This window comes from Dermacentor andersoni, chromosome 4, assembly GCF_023375885.2.
Source record: "Dermacentor andersoni chromosome 4, qqDerAnde1_hic_scaffold, whole genome shotgun sequence".
Taxonomy (NCBI): Eukaryota; Metazoa; Arthropoda; class Arachnida; order Ixodida; family Ixodidae; genus Dermacentor; species Dermacentor andersoni.
In genome coordinates, this window is record NC_092817.1 from 8,038,986 (window position 1) to 8,059,322 (window position 20,337).

The 20,337-nt window shown below is 47.1% G+C and overlaps 2 protein-coding genes across 6 annotated transcripts in view; one reads left to right on the forward strand and one right to left on the reverse strand.

The window, feature by feature from the left end:
* Nucleotides 1-20,337, forward strand: part of LOC126535934 (uncharacterized) — a 169,006-nt gene that overhangs the window by 122,545 nt on the left and 26,124 nt on the right. For 3 of the 5 annotated variants that reach the window (XM_055073354.2, XM_050182794.3, XM_072287733.1), the window contains one exon: nt 8,557-12,466. The exons of 1 other annotated variant lie outside the window; for it this stretch is intronic. In XM_055073354.2, the coding sequence (XP_054929329.1) occupies nt 8,557-9,327 (771 nt within the window). In that variant the 3' untranslated portion in view covers nt 9,328-12,466. Of the gene's footprint in view, nt 1-8,556; nt 12,467-18,757; nt 18,968-20,337 lie in introns of those variants that run through there. One more of the 5 variants, XM_055073356.2, reaches the window with a different exon arrangement.
* Roc1a (Regulator of cullins 1a) lies at nt 12,709-16,275 on the reverse strand. Its single transcript, XM_050182821.2, has 6 exons — nt 16,023-16,275; nt 15,905-15,932; nt 15,776-15,826; nt 15,631-15,701; nt 15,449-15,534; nt 12,709-12,804 (listed from the first exon to the last, which is right to left on the reverse strand). The coding sequence occupies exons 1-6, from the start codon at nt 16,122-16,124 to the stop codon at nt 12,792-12,794; spliced, it is 351 nt and encodes a 116-aa protein (XP_050038778.1). The 5' UTR covers nt 16,125-16,275; the 3' UTR covers nt 12,709-12,791.

Sequence of the window (20,337 nt, forward strand, 5' to 3'; positions counted from 1 at the left end):
TGTGATATCATATTTAGTTGCTGAGTTACCAAGTTGTAAACTTGATAATTTCGTTTTCTGACAATTTTTGGTTTTTGCCAATGTTTAATAAAAAATTGATGTTTTAAATAAAAAATTCGAAGCCAACAGTCACTAGATTTTAAGTTTTTCTTTTAAATCCAACAAACCTCACCAAATTTGGTGCTGTGGCTGCTGAGAAAAATGAATTCTCCTTTTACATGTATTTAGATAGGAGCACCCGAGCTAAAGCTTCCTCCTAATGTCAATTAGAATATTGGCTATACCAGTTTGCTCTCTGATCCAAACCGCTCTCTTTCTGTCTCTTAACGTTATGCCTAACATTCTTTGATTCATCGCTCTTTGCGCGATCTTTGTTCTCATGCTTCTTTGTCAGTATCCAAGTCTCTGCTTCATATGTCAGCACCGGTAAAATGCACTGATTGTACACCTTCCTTTTCAATGATAACGGTAAGCTTCCAGTCGGGAGCTTACAATGTCTGCCGTATGCGATCCAACCTATTTTTATTCTTCTCTGAATTTCTTTCTCATGGTCAGGGTTCCCTGTGATTGGTTGACCTAGGTAAACGTACTCCTTCACAGGCTCTAGAGGCTGACTGGCGATCCTGAACTCTTGTTCCTTTGCCCGGCTATTCATCATTATCTTTGTCTTCTGCATATCAATCTTTAATCCCACTCTTACACTCTCCCTATTAGGGTCCTCAATCATTTGTTGTAACTCGTCTGCATTGTTGCTGAATAGAACGATGTCATCGGCAAACCGAAGGTTGCTGAGATATTCGCCGTCAATCCTTAATCCTAAGCCTTCCCAGTTTAATAGCTTGAATTAATAGCTTGAACTTCACCTTAATTAGCACCAAAGATTGGGGGTTCTACTCTCCACCTTCACAATGTCAATTGGAATCAAACTTGGAGATATGGCCAGTTCACCCATATCTCGAAGTGGTTTCGACTCCCACCAAAGGTCATGGGTTCGAGTGTCTTAATCAACTTTATATTAATTAACTGCACCTTAATTAGATTTGCCTTAATTAACACTTCAAGTCGTGTTGATGCTTCTTTGCCTCGGCTTCATGCTTTATTATAAAGAAAATAGATGGTCTAATTCGCCCTAATCAACACCAAATTTTGTGGATTCGACTCCCACCACAGGTCAAGGGTTCGAATCCCACCAGAAGTCATGGGTCTTAATTAAATTCGCCTTAATTAGCACCACATGTAGTGGGTTCGACTCCCACCAATGGTCGAGGGTTCGACTCCCTATGAATTTTGGTGCCATACGTCGGACATGGGATTATTCGTCCCATGAGCCGTCTAAGGCTTTTACCTTAATTAAGAATATTATGTGATCGTACCGGTGATTGTGATCCTTGAATCCGAATTGGAATGCCCAGAATATCAAGCTTGCGAAGTGGTCCTTTAAAGGGCCCCTCACCAGGCCCCATAGCAAATTTTGGTTATACGCTAGAAGTTGTTATGTGTCCTCTAGGAAGTGTTCTGCAGCAAAAAAAAATTCAAGTCGGCTCATTAATAGCCGAGATAGAAATATTTCAGTGCCGCGAACCCATGATTTCAGCAGGTGGGCTCCACTGCCAAGCAAGACGCTCTCTCCACTCGCCCCGTCTAGCCTTTGCAAGCGAAATTCCTTTCCTGTGTTCTCCCATGTTAGCCCTTGAGGATCACGTGACTCATACGTCACAGGCCCCGCCTTCATGTTTTTTTCTCCTCGCCTTTTTAAATTTTTTTCCTGTGCTACGCATTTCCGCTGACCACGCCGCGCTCGAGCTGTTGTCTTGTTCGTGCAGCATACGATTTTGCTTGCTGTGCACAAGGAAACATGACTAGCGGTATAATTCAGTGCTACACGAATACTGAAGCAGAACAAGTGGATCGCAGAGTGGGATCATGCGCTGGAACACGGTAGAAAATGGCATAGTTTCAGTACCTGCACACTTGACTGCATAACCGTGGGAACAAGCAGACGAAGCGGAAGTACATCTCTCTTGCTTCAGAGCGAAGTAAAATAAAAACACACCGACATTCTGTTTGTGTGTTTCATTATTTCTCAAAGCTTCAATTTGACAATTCAAGCAACACGTTGCACAGATAACAGATGTTGTCTTGAATAATTCTCGAAGTCACGTGTCACCACGAGCAACGTCACACTGCGGACCCAATTACATAGGTGCAGGAGCCCGACTATGTCACTGTCCCTCTCCAGGCGGATTCGCCGCGAGTGAAGAGGGAAATGGCATTCGGATTGAAATTTCAGGCCTTTCCGCAGCACGATGCAATTCTTTGCAAGCACGATCGTTGGCACGCATTGTACGTTCTGCGCTTGTCAGCTCAAGATGGCCAGACCTGGTGAGGGGCCCTTTAAAGGGGCCCTGAAACACCTTTCTAACTAATCACCGAATGGCCTCACCATTGATGTATGTTGTCCCACAAGCCTCATGCCACAAAAGTTTTTGGAATTCTTCAACTATAAGTGGATTTATTGCACCGATCTTCTCATTAGCATGGTAGAAGCTACATAGCGGGCAAACCAAGAAGGCGAAGCCCCGACCAAAAGTTGAGTGTTGCAGCGGCGAATGGGCTCATCATGGCAACCCATGGCGGCTGTAGTAGACCGCGCTACGCAGAACATCGTTGTCATCTCAGAGGCCACAGGCAGCAGATGCAGCTACGTGCAGTGCAAATATAAAATAATTTTGCTGTCTTTTTGAGATTGCAGACATACAGTTGCCGACTGATTTTTCGGACTCCAAAAATTCGGACATACTCGATTATTCCGTCTGCTTCGCAGCACCGCCATTCTCCCCATAGACCATAATGTATAACAACTACTGAAACTTCGGACACCTTGCAACCTCTCGTTTGATTTTTCGGACACTCCTTGAGCCAACTTGATCGAGAGCACCATGCACTGACTTTGACCGATGCATGGTTCGACTTGCTGAACGCCATTTTTGTTTTTAACGGAGCCTCCTTGCTGCTCCACGAAGTGGCACTACTGCAAATCCCCGCTCATCATCATCGTTTCTGTCTGGTTCGCTAGAGTGGCTACAGCAGTTCCGGTCTCAGCTTAGTAGGCCATGTCAAGACAATCCAGCAGCTGATTTGTTTCTTCGCACACGGCGCTATAACGACGCTGCGAGTAGGCCACGTTTTTTGTTTGTGCGACTGGTGTCGGCGTGACGGCGTGGTGGTGTTTGCTTTGTGTGCTGTGTCGAGGTTGTGGTGATCCAACGCGGCATACGGAAACATCGCGTCAAGTGTCTAATGGCGCCGACAGTGCCCACGCAGACTGCGCTGGGGAATGCCGGCAAGTGGGTGCCAGGAGGCCTAGGATTTGTCGCATTCCGATGTGCTCCCTACTGACGCCGAAAATGTTCTGCGGAGATCTGCACAGTGGTTGCATTGTGATTCTGGACACCGTCTCATTTGACAGTTTCACTGGTGCTGACACTGCTGTACTGACATGTGTAGAACTCGATGACGGCGAGATCATTCGTCAGGTTATTGCGGCACCACCGGACGATGACGCTGTGCAATGCTGTGCATGTGCAACGCTGCCGTTGCATGCAGAGCGTGTACAAGCAGTGACTGTGCTTTCAGTCGCTTATAGTGACCGTACGACACCGTACGACCCTTTCCGAGATTCAGGCTTATGTGATTGCGCATAAACAGAACAGTGTGCAACGGCGCATTCACGATTTCTTCCAAGCCTACTGCCAAGCCCGAATAAGTGCGTTGAAATAAAGGATTTTTTTTTTCTTAATCTGCTTTTTTGGACACCTGTATATTCGGACATTTCCCCAGTCCCTGTGAGGTCCGAATAAACGGTCGGCAACTGTATATATTTTCATTTATTTAACTCAGAATTAGCAATTGTGCATTACTGAGAATGTTTTTGTAATCACGAATTCAGCCATTAGCGTTAGTAGGCCAACTGCTTTTGACGATGCTGCATGATGACATTACGGGAGTGAGAGCAAGCAATTTTTCTCTATTTCAGAACGATATTGTAAATTCCCTGCTACATGCAGTGCAATAATATTTGGCTTGCATGTTCACAGGAGTCTTGTTAACAGATCGGCAACATTTTTCTACTATGTTCAAAAAGTATGTCAGGGCCCCTATAAAAGAACACCGAAGGAGAAAAATAATTTGAGCTGCAATATCACTCTTACCATGAAAAGAGGCCTGGTAAGCTAGAAAAGATGCAAAAATGGAAGCGCAGGTGGGGATGCTCCCACACCACCTTGCCATTACATCACGGACGGCGACTACTCGGGCCTAGTTAACCTTTTATCGGTAAAGTTGGACTACATCGTGTTTTAGAAGAGCCGAAGACTGAACTTGACAAACTTGGACAACTGAGCCACAACAGCTGAAAATACATAAAAAGTACTTTGAAAGTCATGATGTCACACTGACGTACCGGTACTTGAATTTTGGTGCAAAATTTATGAATTGGGACTGTTACCCGGCATAAACATGAAAGTGTTTTATGCCGAGGTGCACTATAAACTTCCTGTAATGGATGTGACGGCCCGAATGAATACGAGAAATGCATACGAGAATGCATACGAGGCTCTTTACGAGAAACACGGTAGGCATGTTGGCGCACGGGTCTTTCATTGGGATTTGTAATAATTCTGTGTTTCGCAATAGGCGTTTCGTTGACCTTCGATGTTGAAGCGAAACAGTCCGCAAAAGACTGTAAAAGGCTTCGAATGCTAGCCTGTTGTTCACCTGATAATTTAGAATTCACATCAATATTGCTGTTGGCTGGTATGTCACAGTTAGAATCTCCATCATTTTGCCCTACAGTTAAACAAGCGGGAAAATCACTGACTGGCTCCAAATAGGCGATGGCAGTTCGTGGGGCGAAGTGCTGGTATTCACGACTGAAATTGGTCACTAAAATCTGAGCAGTCCATGACGACAGCTGCAAGATGCCGCGGGCTACGCAAACCTGTCGAGCCAACAAGACTGACAGATTGCCTTCAGCGATTCCGAGATGGGGAGGATCATCGTCTGTTTCTACAGCGATCAACGCTGTACTCCGGGGTGGTAAAGTAGCACAGTCACCCGAAACGCGTAACACCGTGGACTGTGGGTGGTAGTCGTCCGAATGAGTTGCGTGTTCGCTGGAAAATGTGACCAGCAACTCGCGAAGGTTTATGATTGTGCCGTACTCCTGAAGAAAGTCCATGCCGAGTATGACCTGCCTAGAGCACTCTTCCAGTATAATAAATGAACCGACAAATATGACCTCACGAATTTGTACCCTCGCAGTGCATTTGCCGATCGGCGTGAGAACATGACCGCTGGCTGTACGGAGCTTAGGTCCTGGCCACGGTGTCGTCACTTTGCGAAGTGCCGTAACCAGTTGTCCGCTCATGACAGAATAATCGGCGCCAGTATCGACAAGAGCAGTTACCGGGTGGCTATCTACAGAAACGAGTATGTCAGCTGAAACAGGTTCATGGTTTTCGAAGGAAGGTGTCGAAGGTACGCAGTCGTTGTCGTCGTTATCGTCATCGTCGGGGTGTCGCAGCGGAGGATCTTTCGAAGTGCGTTGGACAGCGGCCCCAACTCCGGAGGTTGCTGTTCTCAGTTTCCCCGACTCGGGCTCGTGGGCCGGTTGCCCATGGAAGCGGAGAACGTAGTGCAGTGGCTAGGTGACGCCGATCATCAAGGAGGTGGTGATCGTGACTGGCGCCTCTGCGGAGACGGAGATCGGGTTGTTGGCAGAGACTGTTCAACCGGTCGGAACTGCGCGTACGGCGATGAAGGTTGACTGGCCAGATATTACTGGATTTCTCTCGGGCGCTCTCCCTCACGTGGGCGACGAGCGCCGGGGTGATAGCCCTGGAGTCCAATTCTTCAGTAGTAGCAGGCACGGTACAAGTGACCCGCTTCACCACAGTGGAAGCAGAGTGGCTGGTAGTCAGGTGTGCGCCACACGTCTGACTTTCGCGTATTGATTCGGGGGCTTGTGGACCCGTACGTATTTGTACGTGAACCTTGGCCCTGGAAGTGGCACAGCGGTTCTTCAGAAGAAGGCGGGTTACGGTGGTTCCCGGGTTGCGCAGGTAGCCTCACTGTTTGCGCATAAGTCAGTACGGGGGCGGCTTCAGGTCTGGTTTGCACGAATGGCTGTGCTGCCTGGCGAACTTCTTCACGGACGATATCTGTGAGGGATGTTACGGTCGGTTGAAATCGCACTCCCTGTAGCCGGTCGAGCTCCTCACGCACGACACTACGCACAAGCTCTCGAAGCGCATCGGGTTCATGGGGTAACGAGAGAGAAGATGCTGATCCCAGGTTGATTTGGCGATCGTAGACCGAGGAGCGTTGTTGAAGGGCTCGCTCCATTGTTGTCGCCTCACTGACAAACTCAACTACTGTAGCTGGAGGCCTTCGCATCAGTCCAGCAAACAGCTGCTCTTTCACTGCACGCATCAGTAGGCGTACTTTCTTCGCTTCTGTCATGCCAGGGTCAGCACGCTTGAAAAGCAGCGGCATGTCTACTACGAACATGGCTACGCTTTCGTTCGGCCTTTGAACCCTATTCTGAAGGGCTTGCTCTGCTCGCTCTTTTCTTGCGGGGCTGCTGTACGTATAGCGTATCTGCCTTTGAAATTCTTGCCAGGTGGTGATGGATGGCTCGTGGTTAGCGAACTATGTTCGGGCAGAGTCCTCTAGGGCAAAGTACACGTTCCTTAACTTTTTCTGCTCATCCCAATAATTGACGTCAGCCACACGATCGAATTCGTCGAGCCAGTCTTCCATGTCCTCAAAAGGCTAACCATGGAATGGCCGCGGCCAGCGTGGGGTATGGAGAACCAGCGACACAGGAGGCTGTCCCGTACCGTACGTCTCCTGTGTCTGGCTTGCGGTTGTGGTGGACATCCTCAGCAGATCTTGCAGGCCGTATTCCGGAGGCAGTCTTTGAAGCCGTCAGCTTTTGCGTAGGTTGTCCGCTCCCTGTTCCTGGGGGTCAGAGTACATAGACGTGTACCCAGCACCTCCGCCAGTTTGTCACAGACAAAGCCACAAAAGACTTCGGTCGACGCTAGAGATCTTTTATATATGTTGCTGTCCTGGCAACTTCGTCGTTCTCTTCTTCTCGGAGCCACCCAACATGCCTAGCATGTGGCACCGAATTGCACCGAGTGGCTGTCAGCTGTGTCGAGGTCGTGGCAATATGGTCTCTTTTGGCAGGGATGGCACCACCAAGCAGTGGTGAAGCACTAATGAGCGCCAACAGCAAGCGCTTTGGTAGTCTCACCGCAGCAGAGGCTTCTATGCATTTTAGCCTAGTGTATGGGGTGTAGGCCTTCTACCGAGTTGACGACGCAGTTTCCTCACATGGTTTGCCTTTCGCGTCTGATTAGCCTGTGACGCCTCGTCGCCTATGGAGTGCAACTTCAACATGCCTCAGCAGTGCTTACACACTGCATATTGCTTTGCTTGCGATGGCACCAACTAAGAAAATTGCTGCGCTATAAGCGGTGCAGAAAGGCAACAAGATCAATCGGCGAATCTCACTTTGGTCCGGCAAGAGACACACCAGCGTGAAGCAGAACGCCTTCACATGTTTGTGGTGCACGCTGCGAATTCTGCCACTCGCATTCCTGAAGCTGAGCTCATCACAACTCAACTGGCTGCCCAAAACACTACGGAGCTGGACCAAAATTTTCGTACTAACGCCAAAGCGACTCAGCAGCAGGACACTGCTTGCCAACAGGACGCTGTGCTCCAAGCAAACCTGCAAGACGGTTGCCGGCCCGGACATTGTCTGCCTTTCGCTGCAGCGTGCCATGCATTCATGAAATAAACATACAACAGCTTCTGTGAAGAAACGTTTCACTTTCGTGCTCTACCGATTCGTATGAAAGAGGGATAAACCGTATCTTCTTTTTTCTTTTAATAATCTTCTTATTACTGCAAAATTGAAGAAAGTAGCAGAGAGTAAGCTGATTTGGTGCCTCTCTAAGGTGTCCCTTTAATTTTTATTAACTTGTGCAATTGCACAATGCATGTCGTTTTCAGTGTAGGCTCGCTGCTGCTGTCACTTGTTGTGGTGAATCACTTCTTTTGTTCATAGTTCTTATGAAATGATTATGTAAACTTAAGAGAACACTTGATTTTGTTTCTCCATGTGTGCATTGGTGGCAACCTTACACCTGCTCCAAACACTGGAGTAGGCGCTCCTAACGTAGATTTTGTTTGCTCCTATAGCTGCTTGAAAATGCTGAAGCACATTCCTGCCGTTGCAATGATGCTACTCTCTGCCACAGAGAACAGGAGCCAAGAAGAGGTACTAGTACTGCAGTACATGCATAAATGTTGGCGCTCCTCACAGAGTCTGCCTCGGCTGCCTCACTGCTATCATGGTGCCCTGCCAGAAAAGAACAAGGTGTTCTAAATGGGGTCGCTATCTTCAGCCAGTAGCGGGCCAGCCTAAATTTACCCAAGAGGCACAAGTAAACATCTAAAGCATGGTATCATTGTTTTATGCAGGTTGACCACATCTGTGTGGAAGGTGCCACAGCCCTGGGCATTGCCTCTCAGGAAGGCCACGAAGCTGTCGTGCGTGCTTTACTTGAGCATGGGGCTGACCCTTCCCACGCCGACCAGTGTGGCCGATCTCCGCTGCGCGTTGCGACCAAGGCGGGGCACCTTAACGTGGTCCGATTCCTTGAAGAAAGCCTGGCGTTGGGCCGCTCAGCTCAGGCCTTGGGCTCTGTTAGCACGTCATCGCTTGCTTCTGCAGCTTCTACTGCACCATGCGCTGCCCCACTCTTCTGCCCAGAGTCTCCAGAATCAACGAGTGACAAACGTCGTTCGCTTGCATCCACCCGCTCCGACTCGAAATCATCGAGCAATCGGACCGACTCAACAGCTCGCTCCCAACACAATGCTGGTGTCCCCACCTCAGCAGAGCCTGGTCCAACCAGCCTCAGCTTCACCCAGCAAATCCAGCAATGCACACGTTCGCGGCACCGTGCAAGCCGGGTTCTTTCACCCCTCAACAGCGAGGGTCGTTCGCCGTCCAGTCCTCCAAGCTGCAACTGGCCGCCGGCAGCTGTTGTGCCACCACGCCGGGGCCCGCTGCCAGACCTTCCCGTCATGGCCGTGGATGCACGGCCAAAGCGTAATGGCATTGTTACCAATCCCAACTGTAAAGGAAACAAGCGCTCCACGTCCGATCAGTTGCACAGCAAAGTGGCCAACTTCAGGGAAGGAGTGAAGGGGCCAGTGCTTCCTGTGAAGAAAGAGACACCCTTGTAACAGTTGACTTGCACAACGGTTGCATTATTCTTCTGCGCTGCCTCGCACACTTGCACGCACGTGCAATGCAGTAGCTGCAGTACTGTGGTGGTGCGCAGTATGAGAGTTTTAAAGCCACACTGCAGTCACTGTTTTGTCACGGTTAAGGGATGCACATCAACAGCACAGCCTGCATGTGGTCCTTATCTGCCAGTTGTGGCACCTGCTACATTCAAGGGAGTGTGCGTCAGTGCAGGGCTCGGCGGTGCAAAGGGAGCAGCTGCTGTCATGGCAGCTCTGTGTGCAGCCCACCATAGTTGTTTTCCATGGGAATTCGCGCTCTGTGCCTTTATTTGAAGAGTTTGTTTGCATAGGTGCTTCTTCCTGGAACACCCAGAATGTGCTTGTTTTGTGATCAGTCTTTACACGCCTGTTCATGAAAAATGAGCACTTTGTTGCTTTGCAAAGGACTGCATACTTTGTTTGCTGAACAGTGTGAATATCACTCCTTGTGCTAATGACCTTTCCCTTTGAACAGATAGTATCATTTTAATAAATGAAATATAGGTACAGGCTGTTCAGCTGCAGACTTTAATGATGTTCTCTGGACAAACAGGCATGGTGGATTGTTGAACATCTTGTCAGAAAAGCACAATTCCATCACCCACGGCTTGCTGCATCTCAATTGTGAAGGGGCACATACTTCAATGAAGGGGAAAGAACTATATAGTTAATGACCACACATTGATGCTGGGAAGGTTATGCAATGTGGGATAAAAGGGCTACAATGAAAAATCATTACGGATGGCACTTTCACAGGTATATGATAAGTAGCATTTACATTCTGGCTGATTTTCTCATCCAGAAAGGAATGCATTGACAGTGGAATATAAAGGTCTGTGCATGGGTGATGTTGAAAAAGGCATGCTTTAAGTTGCATGTTACTATCTTAAGCAGGGTTGTACATTATTTTGTTGTTATATAGATTTTGCATAAAAGGCATTTTACTTATTGTATCATTATTATTTTCGTGAAATGTTGAAATGGAGCCTCGATAGCGTCCCTTCTAAGGGTGTTTGTGGCTGCCAAAGCAATTTTCATGTACTGTGCACTTTCACACTGGCATAACAACGGCAGACTTTAAGTGCTTGTCCCCAACAGCAACCGAGTCAGCGTATTGCATTACAAAAATTTATTACAGTGCATGCGGATTCAATCTGAACAGTAGATCTAGATAGTTTGCTTGTCAGAGTGCTGTGGGGGTGTCATATAATTTGACAGGGCTTTATAAAGGGGGCAAAAAGTTACAGCGCTTACAAAATAATTACCATGGCTAGTTTTTCATGCAAGCTCTTACCTTTATGAAAAACAGGCTCATTAACAAATCATTCACGCACATATTTTCATCAAATCCATTTACAAGCTCAGATCACTTTAAAATGTGCTATCAAGGATCTTGTAGATTTGTAGATCATGTAGGCTTATATTACAGCCACAGATTGTATTGATAGATAAACCTTCATCTGAACCACATTTTATTTGATCTGTATTAACTTACCCCGGCCTGTTCATTTCTATGTTGCCATAGGTTGCCCTTTATTACTTGGCTTACTACACTGGATGAATCATTTGAAAGCAGCTGCTGACCAAGCAATGCAAAACCTAGTCACATTCACGAGGCCATAGAGAGTGCACTGAAAACTAGTAGTGAGGGTGAACATCTGGGCTTTCATGCAAAGGTGTCTCCAACCCTTGTTGCAACATCCAAAGGAGCAACGGAGTTTACTTGCTGCTATGGCTTCTCGGCAAGCACTCTTCCTTGAACGTGTTTCTAATGTTCCAACTATGTTGAGGCACATGTTTTAAATGGCACTAAAAATAAATGGGTCAAAGCTAAGCTAAGCAAAGCCTAAATGCAGCCTTATTCACCTCAAATGTATCACCCATATGCTATGCACGCAGGGAAGTTAACAAGCCCAGCAGGGCAGCTTGTACGCAACTTCTTTTATTTTGCTTTCCATGTTGAATGCGTAGTCATGGTCACACGAAACATTTCTTAAGAGTAGTGTTTGTTGGCATGGCACTGATCAATGACAATTTAAACCCCTTCTGCATTATTGCACACTTTGGGAGCCAATCTGCTCTGTGCAAGTGTCGTGGGGCATTCCTTTCTAGGAACTGTGTACTCGGCACATGGAAGTAGCTTTTCTTTTTCTTTTTACAAGGCACACATTCAGTGTAATGCTTTGATGTCCAAAGAGCAGAATTTGTTGGAATCATTGCGTTGCAGGTACTGTTTGACATGTCTAGTCAGTCTCAGCTTGTCTCTCCTGTGTGGCCTCATGCTGATTGAGCCAACCATGGAAACATCTTTGTATCTCAATACAATTGTACAGAACAAAGCAATAGAAGTTGATTGTTCGGACCAAATACAGATTGGGCAATACAAGTTTGTTTGATGCCAGAGGTCTTGCAAGTGACCAATTTGGCTGCACTGCTTGTTTTATAAATGCAGTCAACCCACTTTGTGTTTCCCCATGGTTAGTGCGACAATCTCTGTGCTCTTGTGACACCACCAGTGAAATGAGATCATGTCAGAACTCTGCCAATTTCAATTCGTGCTGGAATTTCACACGACATTCATAGTTCCAACTGGCTTTACAACCTTGTGGTAGCAGTAATTTCCTAATATAGTGGAAAAGTATAGGCAACCCAAGGAAAATGTCCAAATAGTCTAATAGGAGTAAACCTAGGTTTATAATACTTATGGGAACTAAAGAGGCATAACATGTAAACAGTTTCGTGTAGACAGCCCTGTGAAATCTGTGCACACTGCTTCAGCAAGAAGTCATTGCTGTATGACTGCCCTTGCACATGATACAAAAGGGCATCTGCAAACTCAATGTGATATTCATAGCATCTGAACATCTTGAAAATGAAGCACTGAGTGCAAATTCACTGTGGATGTATCAGAGAGAAATGGTTATGAGCAAAAAAAGTGCTGGCATGCTTGCTCCTGAAGCTTTGCGCTTTCATTGTTGAATGGAGAGCCTATGCGCAATTCAACATGGGCTCTTGTGTAGCCTTAACTGAAGGTTACAATACGTTGCTTGTGCAGCGGATTTAGTTTTGACAAATAAAAATGCTTGTAAGAAAGTTATTTTTGTGGATCCCTTGTGAAATGTGTGCACCCATATAAAATGACAAGTTTCACTACAGCGAACATCTTGCATCCTCTTCTGGACATTGGAATGCCAAAAATGAGCACTCTTCCCAATTCACCGTCACATATGTGAGGCAATGTGAAAGGCTTTGCACATAAAAAAAAAAAAGCATTACCATGCACTGCACATTTTGACAGTTTTATTCCAGCAGAAGCACCGAAATAAATACCACTCTAAAGACAGTAGAAAAATTGAATGTTTTATTATGAAGTGCAGCAAATCATACACTGCTTAAATTTTGAAGCCTTGAAGCCCAGTCATTCAGTGCCCATACCTGCACAGAGAAAGAGTCATGAATGCAATTTCTACAACTGCTCAGGTATATTGGTGTAGTGTCTCGCGAGAACTGCGGAGCGTTCTACAGAAATCAAGTTGTGCAGCAAATTACGACTGCTTCCTTCCCATCAATAGACAGTGTCTCGCAGAAATGAGCTTCCATTTACTCAACTTTGGTGGAGATGCAGGACTGTATATATAAAACAAACTGCAAATTGAAAGATGCGCGTGAAGCATTATGAAAACAAGGATTTATTTACTGGCAATATTGGCAAATGTGCTACTGATGGTGTTCATTGAAAAAATTCATTTGGTGAAAAATTGGAGAATGCTTAAGCTTTGCCTTTAAGAGTGGAACACGATAGCATTCAAAGATCCCCAACTGCTTCTCATGCTTCCTGGGAACTGCAGCCTATGTAACCGTAATGTTTACCGGGACACACTGGTGGCTGGCAAACACTGCACAAAGTGAGCTGTCTGGTAGAGACGTGGCCTCTTGCATGGGCTGATCCCACAAGTAGTGCACAACCACATAAAAAAAAGTTACACCATTTTCAGGTTTATGTTATTGCTTCGATCTCTAAATATTTAAGTCCTAGAAGATTTAACATAAAAGGCAGGTGCGGTCGGTGTTTTGTTTTGCAACGTTTGTGGGCTGTCTTTCTCAAAATTCTGAGGAATAGCTCTGTCAAGAATGTAAGACAAGGTATGAGCAACTTTAGTGACAGAATGGTATGGAAACATAATACGCATATACCGCATGTCATATAGCAAAGCGTGGCATATATACCTAAACATATATAGAAATTTTTACTCGCAGAACTCCACCTATGCCGAAACCGGATTTCCTGTGACTGGGGCCCTTAACGCTATCGCAATAAAATATTTTCGTTCACACACACACACACACACACACACACACACACACACACACACACACACACACACACACACACACACACACACACACACACACACACACACACACAATATGGCCTCTTGGAAATTACTTGGCAAGAGCAGTATGCACAGCAAAACGTGTTCATTTATGCAGTCAATTGAGGTTATTGAACTCTGTTGCTCCTGCTGTTGACATCAAAGCCTTACTTTAAGTACATTGGAAAATGTATCTGTTTTCTATGAAAGCACCCTAGGGAAATCTAAACTTTATTTCCTTTTTTTCCTGGTCACGGACTGTCTATGGGAAAGGTCTCTATGCGCCCAAAATTATCCACTGTATGGTGAAGTGTCATTTATGGGGCACTTGGCCCGGTGAGGTTAGCTTGCATGCTTACACAAATTAGTTGTGTAACTATAACTGCAGTGTTGCAGGAGAACGCACAAGAAGCAGTGCATTCAAATGTGCAACACCATGCTCACAATTTTTACATCAGAAACAGCTGGGAGCACACTAAGTTCATATGTTTTATTAATTTAGCTACTATTTCATTGATGAGGTGTAAGGAAATTTCTTGCTGCCCTTGGTGACTGCCTTTGTTAAAAGACAAGTCACAGAGTGCATAGGTTTGGTCACTGTTCCCTCTATAAACAAGTGTTGCCTGTAGGCAACATACCAGAAAAAGATGTTTTTCTCGCAGAGTTTCGGTATTGCGCAGGAAGTTGCTGGCTAAATGCCTTTGGCCAACACTTCAATTTACGACTTGGGGGTGAAGCCCACTTCCAGTTTTCTGTCTGGTTTTCTTCCCTTTTATTGCTCAAAAAGCTTCTGCCAAATTATATTTTCTTTTAGTTGATTTCTGTGTCTCATCCTTCAAGGATTAGTAGTAATTGGGCTGAAGACTTGATGCTCGGCACCAAAAAGCCACAACCTCTGCGCTATCACGGCATGCAGTTTCATTTGGCTGGTCAACTGTGAAGACAAAGATGCACTAAATTAACCTGGCTATAAGTATCATGTATAATGAACAAGTGCGTGAGCAAAAAAATATTTGGAGTAGACTCGACTAACCCAGCTACAGATTGCTCAAGTACCAGACACTAATGCAGGTGCACAGCTCAAATAAGCTGCAATTGAATTGCAGCCACACCTTGTTCAGCACATACGACACTTAAGTCTAGTAGCATAATAATAAAGTTGCAGCCATAGAGCACAACAGCAGCTAGCACTACTCATCAATGAAAGTTGGTTCTCTTCATGCACAAAAGAAAAAAGAAATAGCGGGGTGGCTTTCAAGGGCAGGGTCACATAGCCAAATGTTTAACGAAAATGCTTTTTATGCAGTATTTGTCCAATAGACGGAAGTATGGCAGAAACCTCGGTTCGCAACCTTTGATGCCCATTTCTGATAATACCGTGCATTAGCGTTCTTTCTTTCTTAGTTCGATTATGACGGTCAGTTGCAAGAAGCTCAAACAAAATTAAATTACGGGTTTTTACATGCAAAAACCACGATCTCGTTATGAGGCACGCCTTAGTGGGGGACTCCGGAAATTTGGACCACCCGGGGTTCTTTAACGTGCACCTAAATCTAAGTACACGGGTGTTCTCGCATTTCCCATCGATATGCGGCTGCCGTGGCTGTGATTCGATCCCGCGACCTCGTGCTTAGCAGCCGAACACCATAGCCACTAACCAACCACGGCGTGTGCAAGAAGCTTGGACTGTGATACAAGTGCCTTACTTCTGGAATTCCCATTCCCTGTTGTCAAGTGGACAAACTTGACGAGTCTTCAGCCACCGGGAGATGCAGTGAAAGTGGAAAGCGTGCTGCAATGGACACAAATGCGACGGTTAAAGACATTACGATGTGCTGTTTTCTGTTACTTCCACAATTATATCCCGGAGTGGCCAAGCACCGCTTACATTGCATACTCCCCAAGCTACGGTACACTCCTCGCTGGTTGCCGAAGCCTGATTAGCCTGGCATTCGATACCTGTAAATGGCTATAAATCAGCAGTTGCACGAATGGAAGCCTAAAGTACACAGGCGGGCGTATTTTGAACTTACAGAGATCCATAATGTGATTTCTGCAGATTGCGCAGTTGTCCACGACAATATCTGCAACAAGACAAACGCTTTAAGCACTTACGCCTCAAAACGCCAATCTGTCATTTATCAGCGCATTGGAAACCTTACCCCAGGCCCATAGGGCAACTGCATTCCACTAAAAAAGAACAAGAAAAATCTTTTTAGAAAACAGTGTACAGTCAAACCAAAACGAGCACGTCAACCCAAGCGAAGAAATATGACTCACTTTCTTGACTTCAAACCGTTTTTTGTCTCCCCTGGCAGAGCTAGTGGAACTTGGCTGCTCAGACTGGTCCGCGTCCAAATCATCGTCCACCTCCATGGCCATCTTTTAAAAACCCCTATAAGCAAAAGCAAGCCGACTAAGTTCGTATGTAGGATATATCAGTATGTATTATGACTGGAAACGAATATGCAGCCTCACTAAATGGGCCAAAGGTATCGGCACTGCACAGCACAAGCGCAGCAGCAGCAGCGCAGTGTTGCCAGGTCGGGCAAGGCGGCGTAGCCCAAAGCTAGAGAAAAGGTAGCCTAAATCGTTGCCCAAGCGTAGCCAAACAGAAAAAAGAGCAAAACAAATTTGTAGTCAATATAGCAATTTTTATGTGCGTATACATCTTCACACTCGACTACGGTAATCTCTTTTTGTGCAACCCGTCGCATAGAGTTTCTAAATAAATACCCTAGAGGGACATGTGGCGCTAGTGTCTGCGGGGGCAAGCGGGGACTCCACGGAGGAAGGAAACTAATGGTATCTTCGACTGGTCGCCCGTATGCCCCGAAGCAGAGTCGGGTAGGTCGGTCGTTTCCCGAGCTCAAAGGTAGGGGACAAGCGCGCAAGCCGAATGTGCGACTCGCTCTTGGAGGAGGAAATTGCTGATGCGAAACCACGTGACTACTGCCAACGTCCGATGTTTCGCCTATCTAAAGCTCCCGGCGCTGCCCAAAAAACCGGCGGACGTGCCGGCGGGACGAACGTTCGTCGAGACGCCAGCATGCAGTGGCCTAGGTTGCCAAGGTTACGGTGGGCCGTCGCCAACAGCAGCGACGCGGCGCTGCGATGGCGTTTCAATCTCGATGACTGCTCCGACGACAGGGCTCGAAGCGCCTCAGAGCGCTCCAAGATAGAGGAGAGCACGACCTACTGGAACTCCAGACCTGCACAGATATCCGGCTTCTATGGGAGCAGCTTGCGCCCACTTTCGTTCAACCGACGGCCGTAGGTGGCGCTTTTATAACCTGTTCGTCTGCTACGCGGTGGGCGGCTGTGCGGCGTTGTAATTAGTACGGCAGCTGTTGTGTTGTGACGACCTGCTTCTCTAGTTGATGATTTTTGCTAACACAGTGACAGTGATGTCACAAGGCTTTGATCGGTCACTTGGCTCCAAAAGTTCACTGTCCGAACCTAAAATATGTCGGAGCGTGTAGTCCGCTGCTCTCTAAAATAGCGTTAAATAGCCGCTCCTATTGCCTTTTTCTAGCAGATTATTATAAATCACATTGTGTATAGAGTTCGCAACGTACACAACAGTTTCATTGTACACGTTGTAAAATTCGCGTCTGCGCTCTTTAGAAACTTGAAGCCACCGTAATGTTCGACGACAGAACGATTACCACTCATTTTAACTCTTAAAAGTTGTCCGTGAATGCGTCGCGAGTTCAAAAAGTGAATTACGTACACAGCTTCATTGCGTACGTATCTTAAGCACCACCGTTATGCTGCCGCCGTACCACGCAGAAAAGCTAGCTTTACAGTTTGAAAAGAGTTCCGTGTTAAGGCCTGCAGTGCAGCACGTTTTAAAGCACTGGGATCGCTTAATTTTTTGCAAGCTTTCTGCTGAGCTAGACATCCAACGATATTAAAAACAAGATATGCTCACCTTCCCTTGAAACAGAATCGATCAGCCTATTGCACATATCGGGCGGAGGATTTACTCGTGAATACTTTTACTATACTTTTACCAGATCATCTGCCTTTCACTACGGCACACAGCAGTAAATCCTAATGTAATCTACGACATTAGGCTGTCTGTAATCAACTAAAAGAAGCTAGATTATCCCATGAATCTTTTAAAACAATTTTTCCAGTCTCTTAAAGAGGCTAGGAAAGGGAAATTTATGCCGTCGATCTAGCATTGCAGCGGCTACCTATGCTCGTTGTTTACATTTCTTGCACCGCTCCTCCTCTTCTAGTTTCACTATTCAAACGCAAAGCATTCGCAAATATGTCTTCTTTTGTATATTTGTGACTTTATTAATTTACCGCCAATACAAGCGCTTTGTGCCTGCAGAAATGGCAACACAGCGCTGAACAGATCGCAGAAGCAGACGACAGCGAACAGGTTATAACTAGCGCCACTCTGCTCGTACGTTCTTTCCCTAGCGGCAAAAGAGGCAAACTAGACCAGGCGTGCTGGAGAAGGGAGATCTGTGCAGGTCTGGAGTTCAGTAGGTCGTGGAGGAGAGCAATCGAGAAGAACCAGCCGAACGCAGGGCGCGCACCCTCTTTCAACCAGTCGAAGACAACGCCGCTCGCGAGAGCGCTCCAGAGTGCTCAGAAACGACCAGTCGAAGATAGCACCAGAAGAGGCCCTGACGTCACTTTTTGTGAAGCTAAAGTGAAGCCGGAAGTTGGCGTTGCTCATGGCGTTGCTCCGCCTATCGGGCCAGCTCTCCTCTCTTGTTTACATTTGTCGGAAACCACACCGCGCTGCGCGCAACCGTGCTGCTTAGAGTTACTGTATATGCTACCACAGGTAACTCTAGTGTACAGTAACAGTAACTCTAGTGCTGCTCGGACCAGCGCGCTCCGCTCGGACCCGCTAAGCAATCGTTAGCACGTTAGCATGATTCCGCGAAAAAGGGCAAAATTACCCGCGGATATTCCTTCGTCCGTAGCCATTGCCGTGGCGCGGTACATTGCCTACAGCGTTGCATGCGCGTTCATTTCACGAACTTTAGTTCCTCCTGTCCCACCTGGCCACAGCAACATCCGGGAGAGCACGGTCCAGATAACGCAGCGCAACAAAACACGAAGACCAACGCAAACCTGCCCGCACGGCGCCTTTGCCACGGTACGAAACCTACGGAGCAACACGTGTGAGCGCACAGAACCAAAACAAAGCCGCCATTGTGGCCCGAAAGGCGTGGCCGCTACGGCAAAGAAATAAAAAAAATCAGCAAAAAAGAGAAGAATGTACTATGTCACTATCTCCACACTTTTCTCCTAGCGCGCGGAGGGGGTAGGGCCTCTCCTCAGTTTCCTTCCTCCGTGGGGGACTCTCACAACGCCACCTAGACTATGATTAGTCTAGGTGGCGTTGGTTCTCATGAGGAAGGAAGTAAGGAAATCAACTTTATTCGAGGTCCTGCAGGCCACGAGAGCTTTGGGCTCTCATGGAGTGGGCGTCTCCCACGACGGAACCGGGAGGTTGAGCTTCCTGCGGCGTCGTGGACCTGCTGGACGGCCCAGAGTTGGGGAGCGAGTTCTTCGCTCCCGATTGCTTCTTCAAACTTGCGCTTGTCCTGTTCGTAGTTTATGTGATCTTGCGAGCACGGCCAGAGTAAATGATATACGTTAAGGGATCTATTGCAATTGGTGCAATAAGACTTGTCGTAGAGCTCAGGCATGTAATGGTGTAGTCTGTTTTGCGTGGGGTATGTGTCTGTTTGTAGCATTCTGAGTGTAACCGCTTGAGCTCGAGTGAGCGTGCGGTGTGGCGTGCAATACTCTCTACGTTGTAGGTAGTAGTGTTTAGTGATTTCATTGTACGTAGTGGGGGCGTCCTTGTTCTCCGAGTGGTCGGGTGAAGCATCGCGGTCTGTAAGCGCGCGCGCAGCCTCGTGTGCCGCCTCGTTAAGGTTGGGAACGTCGCCGGTCTTTGGTCCTAAGTGTGCCGGGAACCAGTATATGACGTGTTTCTTAATCTCTTTCTTTGTAACAATTCTGAGAGACTGTGCGCAGACCGTGCCCTTTTGGAAAGCTCTGATAGCGGCTATATGGAGTCGCTGTAGATATGGCAAAGATTGTCGTCGGTGAGCGCAACAGCGATCGCAACCTGTGCGGCCTGTTCAGGCTTCCTTGCGATTACCGTGGCTGCATGTCTTGTGGATCCGCGGCCGTCCACAACCGCCACTGCGAAAGCTTTGTTTCCCGCGTATGCAGCCGCGTCCACAAAAGCTTGGCGTTCGCGGTTCGCCGAAGCTTGGTTAAGGAGGAATTGTCCTCTCGCTTGTCGTCTGCCCTTGTTGTTTTCGGGGTGTGAGTTTCTGGGCACAGGTCGAACCGTGATCTTGGCACGGATGTCCCGTGGGAGGTCCGCAAAGTCTTTTTCTATGTTTCCTTGAGCAAAGCCTAGCTTCCCTAGGATCGTGCGCCCCGGAGGCGTCGTCGAAAGCCTAGCAAGCTGGGCGCGCTGCTGGGCTTCGGCAATTTCTTTCAGGGTGTTGTACATGCCCAGCTGCTCCAGTTTCGCGTTGCTGGTGCTGGTCGGAATGCCAAGGGCTTGCTTGGTGGCCTTTCTGAGTTGGGCATTAAGTCT